The sequence below is a fragment of the Lepidochelys kempii genome, chromosome 3 (genome assembly GCF_965140265.1).
Source record: "Lepidochelys kempii isolate rLepKem1 chromosome 3, rLepKem1.hap2, whole genome shotgun sequence".
Classification (NCBI taxonomy): domain Eukaryota; kingdom Metazoa; phylum Chordata; order Testudines; family Cheloniidae; genus Lepidochelys; species Lepidochelys kempii.
The window spans coordinates 17,042,863-17,060,317 of record NC_133258.1 but is presented as its reverse complement, the minus strand read 5'-3'; the positions used below and the strand labels follow the sequence as shown (position 1 = coordinate 17,060,317).

Below are 17,455 nucleotides of genomic sequence, written 5' to 3'. Positions count from 1 at the left end.
GACTGTATATAACAGGCTGTATTGTGTTCTGCCTTCCCTTGGACTTGCTCTCATCTGAAGTTAAATACAATGTAATCTTAGATACGGTATTATTTCTAATGTGCCTTTTTCCTTGAGATCAAAGGCTGGCTCATTAAGAAGGCAAGCTTGTCCTGTAATTTGGAAAATAAGCAGCACTAAGATCATTACCCTACTTAAGAGAATTTGGCTTATCTTCAGTGGAAGTGTGAAGATGAAGTTTCTGCTTAGTGTAATTATATATTTAAATCTAATGTAGGGAAAGATTTCCTCCGATCACAGCTTAGCTTTCATCCACATTTTTTCTTGTCATATGTCTTTCATGTAACACAGGAGCTTTCTTCCATTTACATTTATTTTAAAGAGTCACTCTCATCATGAAGCTCATCAGCCAGAATCACTGCGAGGGGGCAGCCAGGGAGTGGGCCCTCCCAAAGCAGAAAGCCTGCTAGAATGAGGGGCACAGTAGTGCAAGCTGTCCACAGCTCCTGTTTGTATCAGAGACCAGCACTGGTTGGTGCTACCCACAAAGTGGGTGGAGCCAGCCCCACAAAGCACAGGGTCAGGCTGGCCAGGAGATGTACTGATTCACCACTTTTGTTAGTCCAGCTTCTGCTGGGGGAGAGGGGCTCCTCCAGAATTATAATTGGAATTGCAAAACTACTGTCCACAGACGGGAGCCCCCTCCCTCCAGCGTAACAGAGACAGGGCATACAGTTTGCTGGCCGTTCCCCGGGCAGGATTGAATCTTGACCCTTGTTGTTTTTTTAAAGAATGCATACCCGTCTTGCTAACAGCGTAATGCCCAATTTTAAAAAGACACATGCATGTGTGTAACTTTGCACATGGTGAATAAACCCATTGACTGCAATGAGGCTAAGACAAGGGAAGCACAGGGATAAATCTGGCAGAATCAGGGCCAAAATGATTAAAACACAAACAATTTTGAGCTTTCTTTTTTTCATGGCACAAAGCTTTGGTCACTTTTATTTCCCTTCGGTGTCATTCTCTGGGTCTCATGCACGAGCACAAGGCTGTTGTGTTTTGGTTCCCAGCACAAGGTTTGGAATTCTAGTTTTGGGAGATGTACCTAGATTTTGAGAACTTCTCTGTGTGTATATAATGTCTTCTGCAGTTTCCACGGCATGCATCCGATGAAGTGAGCTGTAGCTCACGAAAGCTCATGCTCAAATAAATTGGTTAGTCTCTAAGGTGCTACAAGTACTCCTTTTCTTTTTGCGAATACAGACTAACACGGCTGTTACTCTGAAACCTGATTTCTGTGTATAGTACTCCAGCCAGGGAGCAGGTGTCGGTGGCCGCTCTGTGTGGCTCCCGGAAGCAGCAGCATGTCCCCCCTCCGGCTCCTACGCGTAGGGGCAGACAGGAGGCCCCGCTCCACACACTGCCCCCACCCAAAGCGCTGCCCCCACAGCTCCCATTGGTCGGGAACTATGGCTAATGGGAGCTGCAGGGGCAGCGCCTGCAGATGGGGCATCACGCAGCAGAGCCACCTGTCTGCGCCTCCGTGTAGGAGTGACATGCCACTGCTTCCGGGAACCACTTGAGGTAAGCATGGCCCGGAGCCTGAACCCCTGAGCCACCCTCACACCTCAACCTCCTGCCCCAGCCCTGATCCCCCTGTCGCCCTCCGAACCCCTCGGTCCTAGCCTGGAGTACCCTCCTGCACCCTAAACCCCTCATCCCCAGAGCCTGCACCTCCAGCTGGAGCCCTCACCCCCCATGTCCCAACCCCCTTCCCCAGCCCTGATCCCCCTCCCACCCTTAATCTCTCGGTCCTAGCCTGGAGCACCCTCCTGCACCCTAAACCCCTCATCCCTAGCCCCACCCCAGAGCCCACACCCCCAGCTGGAGTCCTCACCCCCCTGCCCCGCACTCCACTGCCCCCTGCCTGGAGCCCCCTCCTGCACCCTGAACTCCTAATTTCTGGCCCTATAGCCTGCACCCAACCCCAATTTTGTGAGCATTCATGGCCTGCCATAGAATTTCCATACCCAGAAGTGGCCCTCGGGCCAAAAAATTTGCCCACCCCTGCTCTGACAGCATTTTTCAAGCATTAATGAATTTTCAATAGAGATGCACTCAAGCCACAAACTCTGGCCCTGAATCTGAATCCTTCTTTCACCAGCCTTCCCACCCCCATTTCTGGCATTTTTTGGATTTGGGGTTTAGTTGATTATGGAGAAGTCACACATGAAATTTGCTCTGAGATCTAAAGTTTGCCCAAGTTTGCAGCTCAAATCTAGAATTTGGCCTGGAGCCATCTCTAATCCTCACAACTTCCCTGTAAAGCAGGTTATTATTGATATTGTCATTTTATAGTTGGGGAAAAGTTAAAAGTGACTCGCACAAGGACTTACAGTCAGTCAGGGAAAACTGGGACTAGAATCTAGGTCTTTTGACTATGCTAAAAGTACCATGGACTATGTTTCCTTTTTCCACAGTAAAACTCTGGCCTATATTTTTCTTGTGGGACACAATCTCTTTTGAGCTGGGATTCTGCGAGATTTAGGGCTGTTCTGTGCTGGTAACCTGGTTGAGCTAGCAATAAAGACACAAGGGCTATAGGTGACAATTTTTTTTAAACCATTCTCTTTTGGGGGCCTGTCCTGCAAGGTGATGTGCACCCTCAGTCCCCACTGAAGTCTATGGGAGTTATGGGCCCTCCGTGTTTCACAGCACCATGCTGTTGCGCACCTGTCTGTCGTGCCTCCAAGCAGCAGACTAAAACAGGGCTGAAGCTTCATTTCCTGACTACAGCTACCTCCAGTCCCAGCTTGAGGAAAGCCATTCAGAAGCTGACTATACTGACCTGTGCAAGCATTTCCAGACCAAATCCATGGGAAGTGGGTGGGCAGCTGCAGATGGAGAGACTGCAAACACCTGCCACTAGCACCTGTTGGCATGTACCGTGTCATGCAGCAGGTGGGAAAGTTAGATGCAAATAGAAAGGGACATGTCCTGGCCATCCCCTGTATCTTTCTGCTTGAAGTCTGTGTGTAAAGATGCAATGTTCCTATTAATGGCAAAGGAGTGCAAAAAGCCAGTATAGCAGGTCACAGAACCACTTGTGGGAGTGTTTGCTTTCTTTATCAATCTGCTCATGGCCCTCCACACGATTAGTCAGGGTCCTTGGGAATTCCAGCCACAAAGGAATTTGTGTTTATTTGTTTCATGCGACCCCACAGAAGTTTTAACATAATATTTCTATAGAAATTTGCAAAGAAAATAGAAGAATATCAATAGTTGGTGATTTTACTATTTAGGATCATCTGGTAAACTGGTCAGATTTAGGACTCAGTCCTTGACTTTAAAGATTGGTATGCAAGTAACTTTGCAGCAAGTTAAGGAAGTATGGGCTGGATGAATGCACTATAAGGTGGGTAGAAAGCTGGCTAGATTGTCGGGCTCAACGGGTAGTGATCAATGGCTCCATGTCTAGTTGGCAGCCGGTGTCAAGTGGAGTGCCCCAGGGGTCGGTCCTGGGGCCGGTTTTGTTCAATATCTTCCTAAATGATCTGGAGGATGGTGTGGATTGCATTCTCAGCAAATTTGCGGATGATACTAAACTGGGAGGAGTGGTAGATACGCTGGAGGGGAGGGATAGGATACAGAAGGACCTAGACCAATTGGAAGATTGGGCCAAAAGGAATCTGATGAGGTTCAATAAGGATAAGTGCAGGGTCCTGCACTTAGGACGGAAGAACCCAATGCACAGCTACAGACTAGGGACCGAATGGCTAGGCAGAAGTTCTGCGGAAAAGGACCTGGGGTGACAGTGGACGAGAAGCTGGATATGAGTCAGCAGTGTGCCCTTGTTGCCAAGAAGGCCAATGGCATTTTGGGATGTATAAGTAGGGGCATAGCGAGCAGATCGAGGGACGTGATCGTTCCCCTCTATTCGACATTGGTGAGGCCTCATCTGGAGTACTGTGTCCAGTTTTGGGCCCCACACTTCAAGAAGGATGTGGATAAATTGGAGAGAGTCCAGCGAAGGGCAACAAAAATGATTAGGGGACTGGAACACATGAGTTATGAGGAGAGGCTGAGGGAGCTGGGATTGTTTAGCCTGCAGAAGAGAAGAATGAGGGGGGATTTGATAGCTGCTTTCAACTACCTGAAAGGGGGTTCCAAAGAGGATGGATCTAGACTGTTCTCAATGGTAGCAGATGACAGAACGAGGAGTAATGGTCTCAAGTTGCAGTGGGGGAGGTTTAGATTGGATATTAGGAAAAACTTTTTCACTAAGAGGGTGGTGAAACACTGGAATGGGTTACCTAGGGAGGTGGTAGAATCTCCTTCCTTAGAGGTTTTTAAGGTCAGGCTTGACAAAGCCCTGGCTGGGATGATTTAACTGGGAATTGGTCCTGCTTTGAGCAGGGGGTTGGACTAGATGACCTTCTGGGGTCCCTTCCAACCCTGATATTCTATGATTCTAAGTCTTTGAAGAATTAGGTTCTTAGTAACATAATGTCTGTAGCTGCAAACTACAGAATTGTTATTTATTATGGAAAAACTCCTGCTAGCTTCACTGGGCTTCGGATCTATAATTGTGACCAAGAACATAGCAACAAACCTAAAATCATCCCTCTAGCTGTATAGTACTCAATTGGCTCTTGTCCCGTTTGTCCCTGAGTGCATCCTCTCTGGCCTAGAACTGAGCGGGCATGGAAACTGAGTGACCAACTTCCACCTAGAGGTGGGACGTCCCTGCAGATCAGGGTGGCAGGGCATTAGCAGCAGGGATGGTGCCTCTATTTACCCTGTAACTGTTCTGTGGGCAGAGGACTTCGATCTCCAGGATTTGTGCAGAAATTTTCTTTAAAAATGTAAGGGGGAGGGACACCATAACTTCCCCATAAACAGCGACGTGCTGCCAATATGGTAACGAGTGGCTCCCAACAAAAAATCCTGGGGAGCTCAGACCAACTTCCCTCTGAAATTGCTGGTGCTAGAAGTTAGACAGGGGGCTCCCTGCGAGTCCCCTCCATTACATCGCTGTCCTAACATGGGGAGTCCACCAACTGGCTGCTGTGCCTTAGAAGAGATGCAGTGAGCGACATTAATGAGGAGCTCCTCCTCCCCGCTGAGCTCTCTGAGGGCCTGATGCCATCACAGGAAATCAGCTGCAGCATTGCATAGATTAATTTTTATTTATTAAAACAACAAGAAGAAAATAAAGCACTATAATAGCAATAACAACCTTGGCCTGGGCCATTTCCTGGAGAATTAATGACCGTCTGGGCTGATGCTCCTAGCTGATCATTAGCCCACAGGAAATCGCCTCAATAATTGTTGTTTGCTTGGTTGCTTTTTAAAAAAAATGTGTTTCTAATTTTGGCTGGTGTGGAGCCTCTAGAAAACTGTGTGCGTTCCAAAGACAGGGACCGGGGGGAGAGGGGAGGCATGCGCCTTTTGGCTACATACATTAAAAGAAGTGATTGAGCAGTCTTCAATCAACGACCTTTTCAGCTGCATGCCCAGCCCAGAGAGAGAGGCACCATAGAGGGGAAAAGCTAATCATTGCTAAGGAGATTGCATGGCACTCCAGGATGGGTCTTGATTAACGCAGAGGGGAAGAATGTAACTCACAGATGTCATCAAAAATGAGGGAGGAATCTCTTACAGTGGATAATACTGTAAACTTGGACTTCTTCACACCACGAGGCGTATGGAACAATCTACCAATGGATATATGCTGTGACTCAGCAAAGTGTTTAAGCATGTGCGTAAATCGCAAGGAGGACAATAGGATTTAAGCATGCACAAAAAGTAAAGGACATGTTTAAGTGGTTTGCTGAATCAGGACCCTGGGGTGGGGGTGGGGGTGGGGGTGGGGGGCAGCAAGCATTAAGTCTATTTAGAGAGGCCTTAAATGCAGACCATTGATACCCATCCTACGCATGATCTACACTGAGGGGAAGGATACTAGCCTGGATGTTAGGAGATCTGAGTTCAATTTCCTGCTCTGCTTGTGACTTCCTCTGTGATCTTGGGGAAATCACATAAGCCCGAATGCACAAAAGGAATTAGCTGTCTACATGTCAGTTTTGGCTCCACGGCAATGCATGAAACCCTGCTTAAGTTTTTAGGGTAGAAGTTCCTTGGGCACCTATGTTTCTGTTTCTGGGCACGCACGCTGCTTCCTCTCTCCGAGTGTCCGGGCACCTATCTCCTGCCTAAGCCCCAGAGCAATTCACAAACCAGGAAAGACAGGCGTTCATCCGATCCTGTAGGGATGCTTAGAAGCTGCCTAGTGGATCGGGTCTCATGGAAAATCTGGGTTGGGGGTGCCCACCTTTTTTATAACTTTTAGCCCCATGGTTAGAGCACTTGCCCAGGAGGTGAGAGACCCTGCCTCAGTTCCCCTCTCTTTGCCAAAAGGGGAGAAGGGATCTGAACAGAAGTCTCCAGTATTCACATGTGTGTGTGTCTAAACACAGACCAGCAGGACAGTCTGATGTAGGGCTCCTTCAATCTCTCCTGCTGAAGGCTGTTTCACTGTGGATAAATAATGAAATCTATTGGATTAGGGGGACAAGATCCCAGGTGGGTGCCCTAACCACTGGCCTATAGGCTTATTCTTGTGTTCTTGCCCAATGACTATGTAAGTATTAATCCACAGTGGAATAGGAATAAGGATTTTGGTGCCTAACGTGCATTCAGGACCCAATGCCTCAGTTCCTCAACTCTCAACTAGGGTTAATTGCACTTCCCTACCTCACCGGGGTGTTGTGAGGATAAATATATTAAAGATTTTGAAGTGCTTAGTTACTACAGCAATGGGGGCTATCTAAGAGCCAGAAATAGTTTGTAATGAGAAAAGTAGAATATATTGTATTTAATTTTTAATGGGTTTTAGTATATGTGCTGGATTGACAATCCAGGAGACAGAAATCCACTATTTAGCCACATGGTGGGGTACAGCACAAGCAACAACTGTCTTGCCAGCATGCCTCAACTCTGCTTTGGAAGGACTTGGGGGGAGAGAGTGGGTTAGTCTCTGGTAGGGTTGCCAACTTCCTAATTGCACAAAGCCAAGCACCCTTGCCCCGCTCCTTCCCCGAGGCCCTGCCCCTGCTCTGAGGCCCCACTCCCCACTCTCTCCAGCTGCTCGCTCTCCCCCCACCTTCACTTACTTTCATTGGGCTGGGGCAGGGGGTTGGGATGTGGGCTCCAGGAGGGAATATGGGTGCGGGAGGGGGCTCAGGGCTGGGGCAGGTGTAGACAAGCTGCAAGCGTAGACAAGCCCTGTGTCCCTTGAGGCCTCGCTCTCTAAAGGTAGTTAGATGCCTAACTGCCACTGAAACCAGTTGGCACTCAGTGCCTGAATGCCTTTGAGGAGCTGGGTCTCAGGCCCTTCGGAACTGTTTCCCTGTGCTAATACGGTCCTTGCAGCCTGGTGACAGGCGTGCCAATTAGTGCCCAGTCTGATATTGTGCTTTGTGATCTGCCTACTGGAATCTGGACTGACACTCCCAAGTCCTTTCACTAAACAGCCAACAGATGCTTACGGCACTCAGGCAGTCTGAACCTGAACTGTGCAGTGACCTTCTCCTGACCTGGCCCCAACTGCTTCCTGCCTGTCCTGCCTGCCTCTGCAAACATTCCCCCTCCTTTCCCTGTTGTAGGGGGAGTCCTTAAAGGGATAATGCCCCTTTTCTTCCTGCCAGCGGGTCAGAGTACCCCCCTTCCCCTCCGCACTTGGAAACTTGCAGTGAGCACATCTATTTTTAAATGCACAGTTAGAGTTTGAAGTCCATTCTCCTTCCCGCATTCACACCCTGAAAACTGCTCTGAAAAAAGAACCCTTACACTTAACAGACTGAAAGTGCACAGGTGTGGCCATTCTCAGGGCAACATCTGTGATTCTGTATTCAATAAGAGGAATTCTGCTCAATGAAAGACCACAAAATATGACCCTCGATGAAGATTGTCAAGGATTGATCCGTATTGTTTGATTTGTAAAGCAAGTCACCCATGTCTAATGCCCTGGATAGTGCAGTTTCCTATTAATTATACTTTATTGAAAGTGACTGCTTCACACTTTCTTACATTTTAAGAGTTAGCCCATATACTGTATCTGTCTAATTTACATTTTATGTGTTGTAAGGCAAGGATATTTGGCCAAACTCACCATTTTAGGTCAGTTGGTGCACGCGCTCACACATACTCTCTCTCTCTCTCTCTCTCTGGCAGAGGGACAGGGTTTTTGTATTGTACAGTGCATAGCACAGTGGGGTCCTGGTTCATGACCAGTATGGCTCCTTGGTGTTACCACCATACAAATAATAATGCTAATAATATTTTTAAAAATGAATAGCGATTCGGGGTGCTTTCGTGTCCGACTGCCAAACTTGAAATGCCTGAAAAGAGGCCGGAGTTTCAGAAAGGCTGAAAACACACCCTCTGAAAGTTAGCCCCCCCCCCTTTAAGGTTTCTCAAGTTGGCCACCTAAAAATGGAGGCTCCCCAAATTATTAGTCATGTTTCAAAATCCAGAATCTTGGCCATTGATGATTTAGCTGTTTCAGAGCTATGTTGGTGGCCTAAATTGCCCCTTTGCTGTGCAAGAAGGCGCATGCTTTGGGAGGATGGCTGCTGTGTGACTGGGTTGGCTATATGAACTGATACATGCCAGGTCTGCAGGGTGACAGTTCAGTGAAGGAGTCCAGCTTGTGTCCAGCATTTATGAATGCTGATGGCATAACTAATATAGCTCATGAATACCAGCAGAGCCCAAAGATTCAATTACTGCATTGGTACTGAATGAAGGACTATCTGTTTAGACTTGTGTGTCGTGTATAAAAAATTACTGGCTAACAAGCAATCTAATTTCAGTTCGCTCACTTGCATGGTAACTAGAACAGTGCAGAGAGTGAGTGTGGAAGAAAGAAGGAAACTGGCAAAAGGGAAAGAGAAATAATATGTTTTCAGTCCATTCCAGGCTCCACACTCTGCATTTTATGAATTATGTCAAAAGAGTGAGCTATGGATCTGATGCAACAGGTATATTTTTTAAAAAATGAGCCTGTATGTGTATGTGAATTTAGTGCTCATACAAGTGAGGTTTGTCTAATCATATCAGCGAGGCATAGAAGAGGCAAACCATAAGCAATTCTGCCAGTGCAAATCAGTCCAGCTAACCCCTTCTCTTCCACTCCTTGGAGCCCTCCATGTGTTCACTTGAAAATGAAGTTTAGGGGTGAAGTTAATTTCTGCACAAAATAACAACCCACCTGTACCCTGCAATCCAAAAGGCAATTTCAAGGGAATATGGGATGGGATGGAGCAGTTTACTCAGGGACGTTCAAGTCAATGGCAGTTAGGCACCTAACTCCCTTAGGCCTCTTTGAAAATCCCAGTCCTAAAGAATCTCTAATCTCGTACCATTATTGTTTATTTGTATAGTGCCAGCAGCAGGGTCAGGTGCTTTGTAGGTAGGGATGAAGATGAAGGGTGAAATCCTGGCTCCATTTAAGTCAGTGGCAATTTTACTAGGATTTCACCCAAGCTCTCTGCTCCAAAGAGCAATCTAAATAGAGACCGGACAAACAAAGCAGGGTGCCAGAGCAGCAACAGACAGCTGTACAATTGAACAGTGAGACTCAGCACCCATTTTGTCAGTTCCATGGATTGAAATGTCTTTGTTCTCGCATATCTGTTTCAGTAAGTTAGAACCCCAGGTTGGGTTCTCCTTAGAGAAATGTGGTGTTAAGAAGGGGCTTGAACAGGGAGGGAGTGGAAGCAGATGGACTGGATCAAGTAGTAGGGCCAGGTATATGGGGCAGCATGAAAGAAGGTCCAGCGATAGGAAAGGAGAAGGTACAAAGTGGGCACTTGGTCTGATAGCTTGTGCAGAGTGAAGGGGATCGGGGCCGGGGTGAGTAGAAACAGAAGCAGAGGAGTGGCCACCTGAATGCACTGGGCCTTGAAGACAAAGACGAGGGATTTAAATTGGATCCAGACAGCGAGGGGGTAAAGCTGATGGAGGCACCTGAAGAGGGCCTGAACTATGGTTTTTATTGCAGAGGGGAATGCATTGCAAAGCTTCATGCTGAATAAAGGGCAGTATGCCTACCACATTACATCAAACACCGTATCAAGTTCCTGTTCAGGATTCTTCCCCCTACTGCTTGCTGTAGCTGTGCCATGGGCAGCTTCAGGTATTGGCCTTCGCAGTGACCTTTAAGCTCATTCAAACCCAGATTCACGGTCTGATGCTATTAAAAATATTTTGAAATATGCTCTTTTGTTTGATTTGTGGCCCCATATTTCAAGGGAATATTAGATGCAATGGATTTGAAATTATTACGCTGAGATCAAGACTGAAATTGTCTGTATTATTTGAATTTACAAATGGGGTATGCCCCATCCCCACTATACACTTCAGGATTGATTCAGCCAGATAAACACCTCCAAACACCCCCAGCTTTTACATACTAGAAATCTGCTTGAAGTGATTTTAGGGATGTTTCCTGCTTGCCTTCTGAAAACTCCACTTAAAGGAAACCAGACCTAGAGGACCCAATTCTGCTCTCATTTCTAAGGGTGCAATGGGATCCAGTGAAGGCAGAGTTGGCCTGAAGGGGACAGATATATTCCAGACCCTGAAGGCCAGATTCTCAGCGGGTGTAAAATGTCACAGCTCCGCCAGTGACTTCAATGGAGCTGCACTGGATCTGAGGATCTGGCCCCAAAGTTTGATTCCCATGCAGGGCTCCGATTTGAATTAACAGGATTGAATTTGGCGCCAGCTATTTTGCCCAGTTCATCTTCATCCTTTGTTGGATCAACTCTTTTTTTGCTATAACACTTAAATGAGCCAAAGTGATTCAGCCCATAGAAAAATCCAATGCATAAGCAATACAAAAATAAGATGACAGTTTAAAATACAATATGGATCCTTCAAAGTCTCATTATATCGTCTCAGAAACGGTTTTTTATGCTGAATCTGTCAAGTCAAAGCCCTGGCTCCATCTATCTTGGGGTGTCATCAGCAGTAAATTTTTGTGGTCTGGGCAGAAAGCCAGCACGTTTGCCTTAGATAAGCAAATGAACGCTATGAATCGATCATTTGCCACTTCCTTGGTGCAAGGCTTGCCATTTCAGCTGTGCAAAGGCGCAGAGAGAGCATTGAGCTTTGTCATCCTCTTTATTCCTCGGCCAATAACGTATGGACAGAAAGGTGCACTTAGTCACTGCTGCCTGTGCAGCTTGCTGGCTTCACGATCCCACTCGCGTAGGGAATGGCATTAGCGTTTAATCTGGGGGGGCTGCTCCTTTACCATACTGGCTGGCGTTCGGACACAAGTAGCTCATGGTGTGCATGCAGTAGATGCCTCAGGTACATGTTCTACCACTGGATCCCAGTGACTCCACGGGGGGGATACAGTGGAAGCTTTGAAAGGACCATCATGAAACCAAGAGAAGATCTGAACCTCTGAAGAAACTTGGGGATGTTTAAACTTGTGCAGCTGCCCCGTGTGACCAAGTTATGTGATGCCTTGGTCCTCTGAAAATAATTTCTTTTCTCCTTGCAGAAAATCCTGAGCGTGCCGCTCTGTATTTCGTCTCTGGAGTATGCATCGGACTCATTTTGACCCTGCTGGCCTTGGTGCTGAAGGTGTCCTGCCGAACTGACTGCAAACGATCCCCGGGGAAAAAGCCGCCTCAGGAACCGGAGAGCGACAGCGACAGCAGTGATAGTGAGGACGATTCGGACACCACTTCAGACCTGTCAGCCCGCAGGCACCGCAGGTTCGAAAGGACTTTGAACATGAATGTCTTCACCTCGGCCGAGGAGCTGGAGAGGGCTCAGAGGCTGGAAGAGCGGGAGCGCATCATCCGGGAGATTTGGATGAATGGGCAGCCGGACATACCGGGGACCAGAAGCCTGAACCGCTACTACTAAGTGTTGGGAAATCCCACAGTCCGGTACTGCAGCCTTGGTCTTCCTGGGCCTGCTAAAGAGAGAGAGGAAAGGAGTGTGACATCGGTGTCTCCCCTTTTCCTTTCAGAAGGGCTAACTGGAGCAGTGTGGATGGACAGCAATAAAGCTTTCACCTTCCCCTTTTCCCTGACATATTGCTACCGACACTAGGAAATCACCCCCCAGGATTTTCTCTCTGGAATCAGTCTGGTCACAGCAGAGGTGGATGCCAGCTTCTCCTCTTGGTGTAGTTCAGCAGTGGGTGGGAGGCACACTACGGTACAAATGCTGCTCTCATGCTTGCCAGGGAAACCATCAGTGTTCTGCTTTCCCCAAAGATTTCAGGAGAATCGAAAGCAAACTGAGACTCTGGGTCCGCTAAAGGAAAGATAACATGGGGAGGGAGGCACAAGTGCATGATGAGTGACTGTCTTGTGACTTTGGAAGCCATGAGATTAATCTAGTTAAAAAAAGTGACTTTATAAGATGTGGGGATTCTTATGCCATGAAATCGTCTTGGTGCTTGGACGTTCAACTGTGTGTCCTGTTATTTAAGATGGTGTTTTAATCTTGCTTTTCAGTGGCAGCATTTTTTTACTGACACCTCAGGGATAAAATCCTTTTGTTTTTTAGTATGTTTCCCCATCTCCTTACTCACAAACCAACCTGCTCCCAACAATGATGGTATTATGGTATTATAGGAGATGTGTCAGTGATGGGTGAAATGTTAAACAGCCTCAAAGAGGTTGAAAGGGGGTTTGTTTGTTTTGAGTTGAGATATCTAGATATATATTTGAAGAGGCTGCACAGCAATGTGCCTTATTCTTTTCTGTTGTTAAACTACAGGTTTCCATGGATAGTGATGCACAATGTTTTATATATTTTATTAAAAAAATAAAAGAAAAGGTTTGTATTTACCAGAGGAAAATGGGGGGATGGAATGGGCCAAATATGCCAGCAGGATGGGAAATAAATGCAAAATAAACTCTGCTTTGTTTATATCTATTTTAAGTTGCATCCTTGCTCTTGGCTCACGCTTCGCTGCAGTAAGATACTTTGGAAGAGCAACGAGCTTTTGCAGCCACTCAAAGCTGACACAAGCGTCTAAGGCAGTGGTGGGCAACCTGTGGCCCGTGGGCTGCAAGTTGCCCACCACTGGTCTAAGGGTACGTCTCGACTGCAAAAGGAAGTGTGTTCTTAACTCAGGTTAGTCAACGCAGATTAAAAAAGCAGTGAGGACACAGCAACTTGACTTTTAACTTGGGTTTAGCCCACACACACACACACCCACCCACCCCCCCCTCTCTCTCTACCGGAGGTGGCACCAAACATGGTGCGTGGCTAGCTAATTCTTGCTCACATGCTCAGGGTCTAACTGATCGTCATATGTGGGGTCAAGAAGGAATGTTTCTCCTGGTTAGATTGACAACAACTTTGAGGGAGGAGGTTGTGTTGCTCTTGAGCATGTGGGTGGGGATCGCTTGCCAGTCTTATCTGGGTATATGTCAATCATTTCCCTGCCATTGCAGGGCTACACTTCAGTCCCTCCGATTCTCTGCCTGTGGCACTTCATATTGTGACCCTCAATATTTGGTTTAAGTTACAGCGACCTAAGTGCTGTCCACCCAGTGGGATGCTGGCGGGAGATGCTCTCCTGCCGACATAGCTTCCACCTCTCACAGAGAGGGAGTAACGATGCCAACGGGAGAGCGCTTGCTCATCGGCACACAGCGTCTTCCCCAGATGCACTACAGTGGTGCCCATGTAGCACTGTGGTGTAGACTTGGCCTTAGAGAAGCCACTTAAATTTGACCTGGCCGCCCCTCCCTCAGGCCAGCAGGGAAGGGGCTTCGCTGGTATGTCACCCAGTGCCTAAAGGGGGAGCCTGGGCCCTGGGCTCCCCCACCATTGTGTCCCTGCCGAGTTCAGTGTGCTGTCTTCTTCCTCATAGGAACAAGGGGGGGGGGAAGAGCCATTGTCCCACTTTTTTTAAATGGGGGAGAGCCATGCCCCCCGACGTTTAAGAACCTTTCCTAGCAAAGGCTTCTCCTGCTCTTAAAGGGACATGCACCTGAATGTGGCTGCGGTCATAGAAAAAGTAATGCATCTTTGGTTGTATTCTCTTTCCCAAGTGATCCCTCCAACATGTCTCACCCTGCACTGCCCTCTCCCAATGTGTACATCCCAGACAACGCAACAGGGGTGTTCTGCCACAGACATCCTGTGTGGCCTTGCACAAGACATAGGGCCAAGTTGTTAGGTGGTTAAAGATGGAGCTAGGTGACTTGTGTGACTTTAAAAAGGGCCTAAGTGCTTAACTCCCAAACACAGATGCTTTTGACAGTCCCAATAGGTCTCTAGCTGCATCCTTAGGGGCCTAAAGACCTTTAAAAATCTGGTCCTCACTTTCCCTGGCCCAGAGCCTCAAAGGTAATTAGGCACCTAACACCCATGAAATCAATGTTGCCTGGATACCTTTGAGGATTGGGGCCTGTGCCTCAGTTGCCCATCTGTAAAATGGGGATAAAACACTTCCCTACCTTGCAGGGGTGCTGGGAGGATAAATACATTGCGGATTGTGAGGTGCACAGCTAATGTGGTGCTGGGGGGCCTCATGGCACCCCATTTACTAGATAAGTATTTTGGGACACAGTGCGTACCTCTCACCAACTCATCTGAGAGCTTCTTGCTCCTTGGAATAGTAACAATTCAATGAGGGGTCTTTAACTGGAACCAATGGAGCATTGTAGCCTTTTCATAAACATGCATGATGGCTTTACCAGGACAGGTCCAGAGCCCAGCGTGATCGCCAAATATGGAAATTAGGGGCTAGATTTAAAACTAGGTCTGGTGACACTAAGCATCACAGTGCCTAACTTGTAGGCCCTTAGAAAATCACTGGGAATCCCAAAGCCTGAGGTAGGCGCCTAGGCTCCCTACAAAATGAATGGGGAGAGACAGGGGTCAGAATGGGATTCACAAAAGCCAGCATGCTATGCGGCTCCATGCCTAAGATAGCCAGTGGGAGATGCCAAGCCAGGCACATAGCTCTGAGAGGCAGAAGTCCTAGCTGCATGGAAGCACCTCTCTGAGCTTGGGAGTCTCAGCTGCAAACCCTGTCTTGGAGTTAGGCACCTACTCTGTAGCTACAAGAAGCTATAGGGAAAGCTGTAGTGGTGGTCGGGGTACTCACCTGGGACAGGGGATACACCCAGTTCAATTCCTTCTGCCCCTCAGGGGCAGAAGGCTTTTGACCAGGGCTCTGCCACCTGTCAGGCAACTCCAGTAACCGCTGGGCTCTGAGCTGGTCTGATGTGGGGCTCCCTCACTCTTTCCTGTTGAAACTGTTCCACTGTAGATAAATAGTTTTAAAAAGCCCTGGAGGAGGGGGCCTGGATCCTAGGTCTCCCATTCTTGCACTCATCCTCAGGCTACAGTCGTTCTCATGCTTGTGCTCTCTCTCTCTTATGTGCTCTCTGGCCCAAAGATGCTTTCATAATTTATCCACAGTGCAACAGGCGACAGTGAAGGCAGCCCACATTGGAATAGCCCATGGCTCTGCAGCTGAGTTAGGCAGAGGAACACCCATCCTCCCCCACCCCGGTATGTGCAGCGCTCTGGAGCTTAGGTGTCTGGACTCCTAGAGTGGCGCAGCAGGGTGCATGCTCAGAAACATAGGCCCTAGGGGACTTTTACAGCAAAAATGTAACTGCCGAGCAAGGTTAGGCACCTGAAATGTTCAGCAGCAGCTGAGCGGGAGTTTTGTGAATCCCAGAAGGGCCTGATTCTGGGATTTAAGTGCCTAAAGTAACTAAGTCCTTTTGTGACACTAGCCCGATGTGTTGGATCTTGCAAACTACGAGTCACACCGGTAGTCAAACTGAAGTCCAGTCTATTTGCCTGCAATCCATGCCATCATTCACATATGTGGCAAGAATACAAACAGGAACTAGGGGTGCAGGGGTGCTGCAGGACTTCTAGGGGCTCTGCTCCTGGCCCCACACATGGGGCTCTGCAACACCCCCACCTGTGGCCCCAGCCTCGGCCCCCCTTATCCCTCTCTGCACCTTCCCCCCAACCCCAGAGCCATGGCCTACTCCCGGCCCCAGCTCTGGGGGGTGAGGCGGGTGTGGGGGGGTGAAGTAAAAAGTTTTGGGACCACTGCTTTACAGTTTTGTTAGCTGGCTTTCAGCACCCCCACTACTGCTGAATACAAACACTAGACTGGTTCCAATTACATACGCATTATTTGTTCTTGTTCATTCCCCCCCCCACACACACTCTTGATTTGCCACCTCACACGGTCATCCCAGTTTCGAGGCACTGACCTCTGATGGGGAACTTTGTTCAATGTACCCTGAAAAGCTAGGTAATACGATGTCTGCTGCCTTTCCCATGTCCACGCTGGTGTTAATATCCTCAAAGAATTCCAGAGAGTTAATGAGGCCTGGCTTTCCCTTCCTGAACCCTCCCTGGCTCTACTTAACCCCTTGACTGCCATGGTTCTCAGCACCCCAGGGGCTACACAAATAAAGCAAGTTCGCTTAGCCAGCGGCTCAGCGGAATGTAAAGCATATGGGGATGGGCGTTTCCTTTCTCGCTGCATGGGCATGCTAGAGTTTCTAAGGCCTCTTGAGCAGTTAATCGTGTTATACGTTCCCACGCAGCCTCCTGCGCTCATAGACGTTACTGTGGTCTCCCTCACAAAGAATGTTTAACAACCTGCTTTGAGCTGTAGCCCCCTGAAAAACCAAAATCTCAAATTACTGGCTTCTTTCCATGCTCTGTAATTACCAGGTTTTCCGCCTCACCATTCTCTTCCCTGCCTCCACCCCGCTTCATTTAGTCCCCCCCCCTTTGTTTAAATATTTTTAAATACTGCGAAGGTCTTTGGCTCATGGACTGTCACATGTAAGGTCACTCCCTGAGAACAGCATTCCCTGCTGGCTTTGGTTGCTTGTTTACACCATCGCTGAAGTATGTTCTGTTGTTAATACCTACAGCCTGAAGAGGTTCACTCTTTGCTTGAAAAATGCCAGGTTAGCAGCACTGGAGCCTGAACTCAGCCTTCCAGAGAACAGCTCCCCAGACAACAGCCGCGCAATTTTCACCCCAGTAAGCTTCACTGCTGTGGTGGAGGGTTCCTTTGATGAGCTGAAGGGGTAGTTGAGTGTCCAAGCTAGTTCAGTTCTTGGCTTCTGTGCCTGCATTAGACTGTCTGAGCTATAAATTGGGCAATCTTAGGCTAGAATCATAAAATATCAGGGTTGGAAGGGACCTCAGGAGGTCATCTAGTCCAACCCCCTGCTCAAAGCAGCACCAATCCCCAATTAAATTCGCTGCACAGGTTGTTCTTACAGGAGTAGGGGCCAAATGTGATAGCATGGAAACCTGTCTGCTAGGAACTAGATTGAGCCCACAAGATTCATTTCACACTGGGCATAGATTATTATTCATAGTAGCTAGCTAGGCCCTACCCTATCTC

General features: G+C 48.0%; 1 protein-coding gene across 1 annotated transcript in view; it reads left to right on the top strand.

Annotated features, from left to right (window-relative positions):
• Nucleotides 1-12,955, top strand: part of LOC140908532 (protein eva-1 homolog C-like) — a 308,502-nt gene extending 295,547 nt beyond the window's left edge. Inside the window, exon 8 of the mRNA XM_073335814.1 lies at nucleotides 11,582-12,955. Within this exon, the coding sequence (XP_073191915.1) occupies nucleotides 11,582-11,952 (371 nt within the window). The 3' untranslated portion in view covers nucleotides 11,953-12,955. The remainder of the gene's footprint in view (nucleotides 1-11,581) is intronic.
• Nucleotides 12,956-17,455: the final 4,500 nt, after the last annotated feature.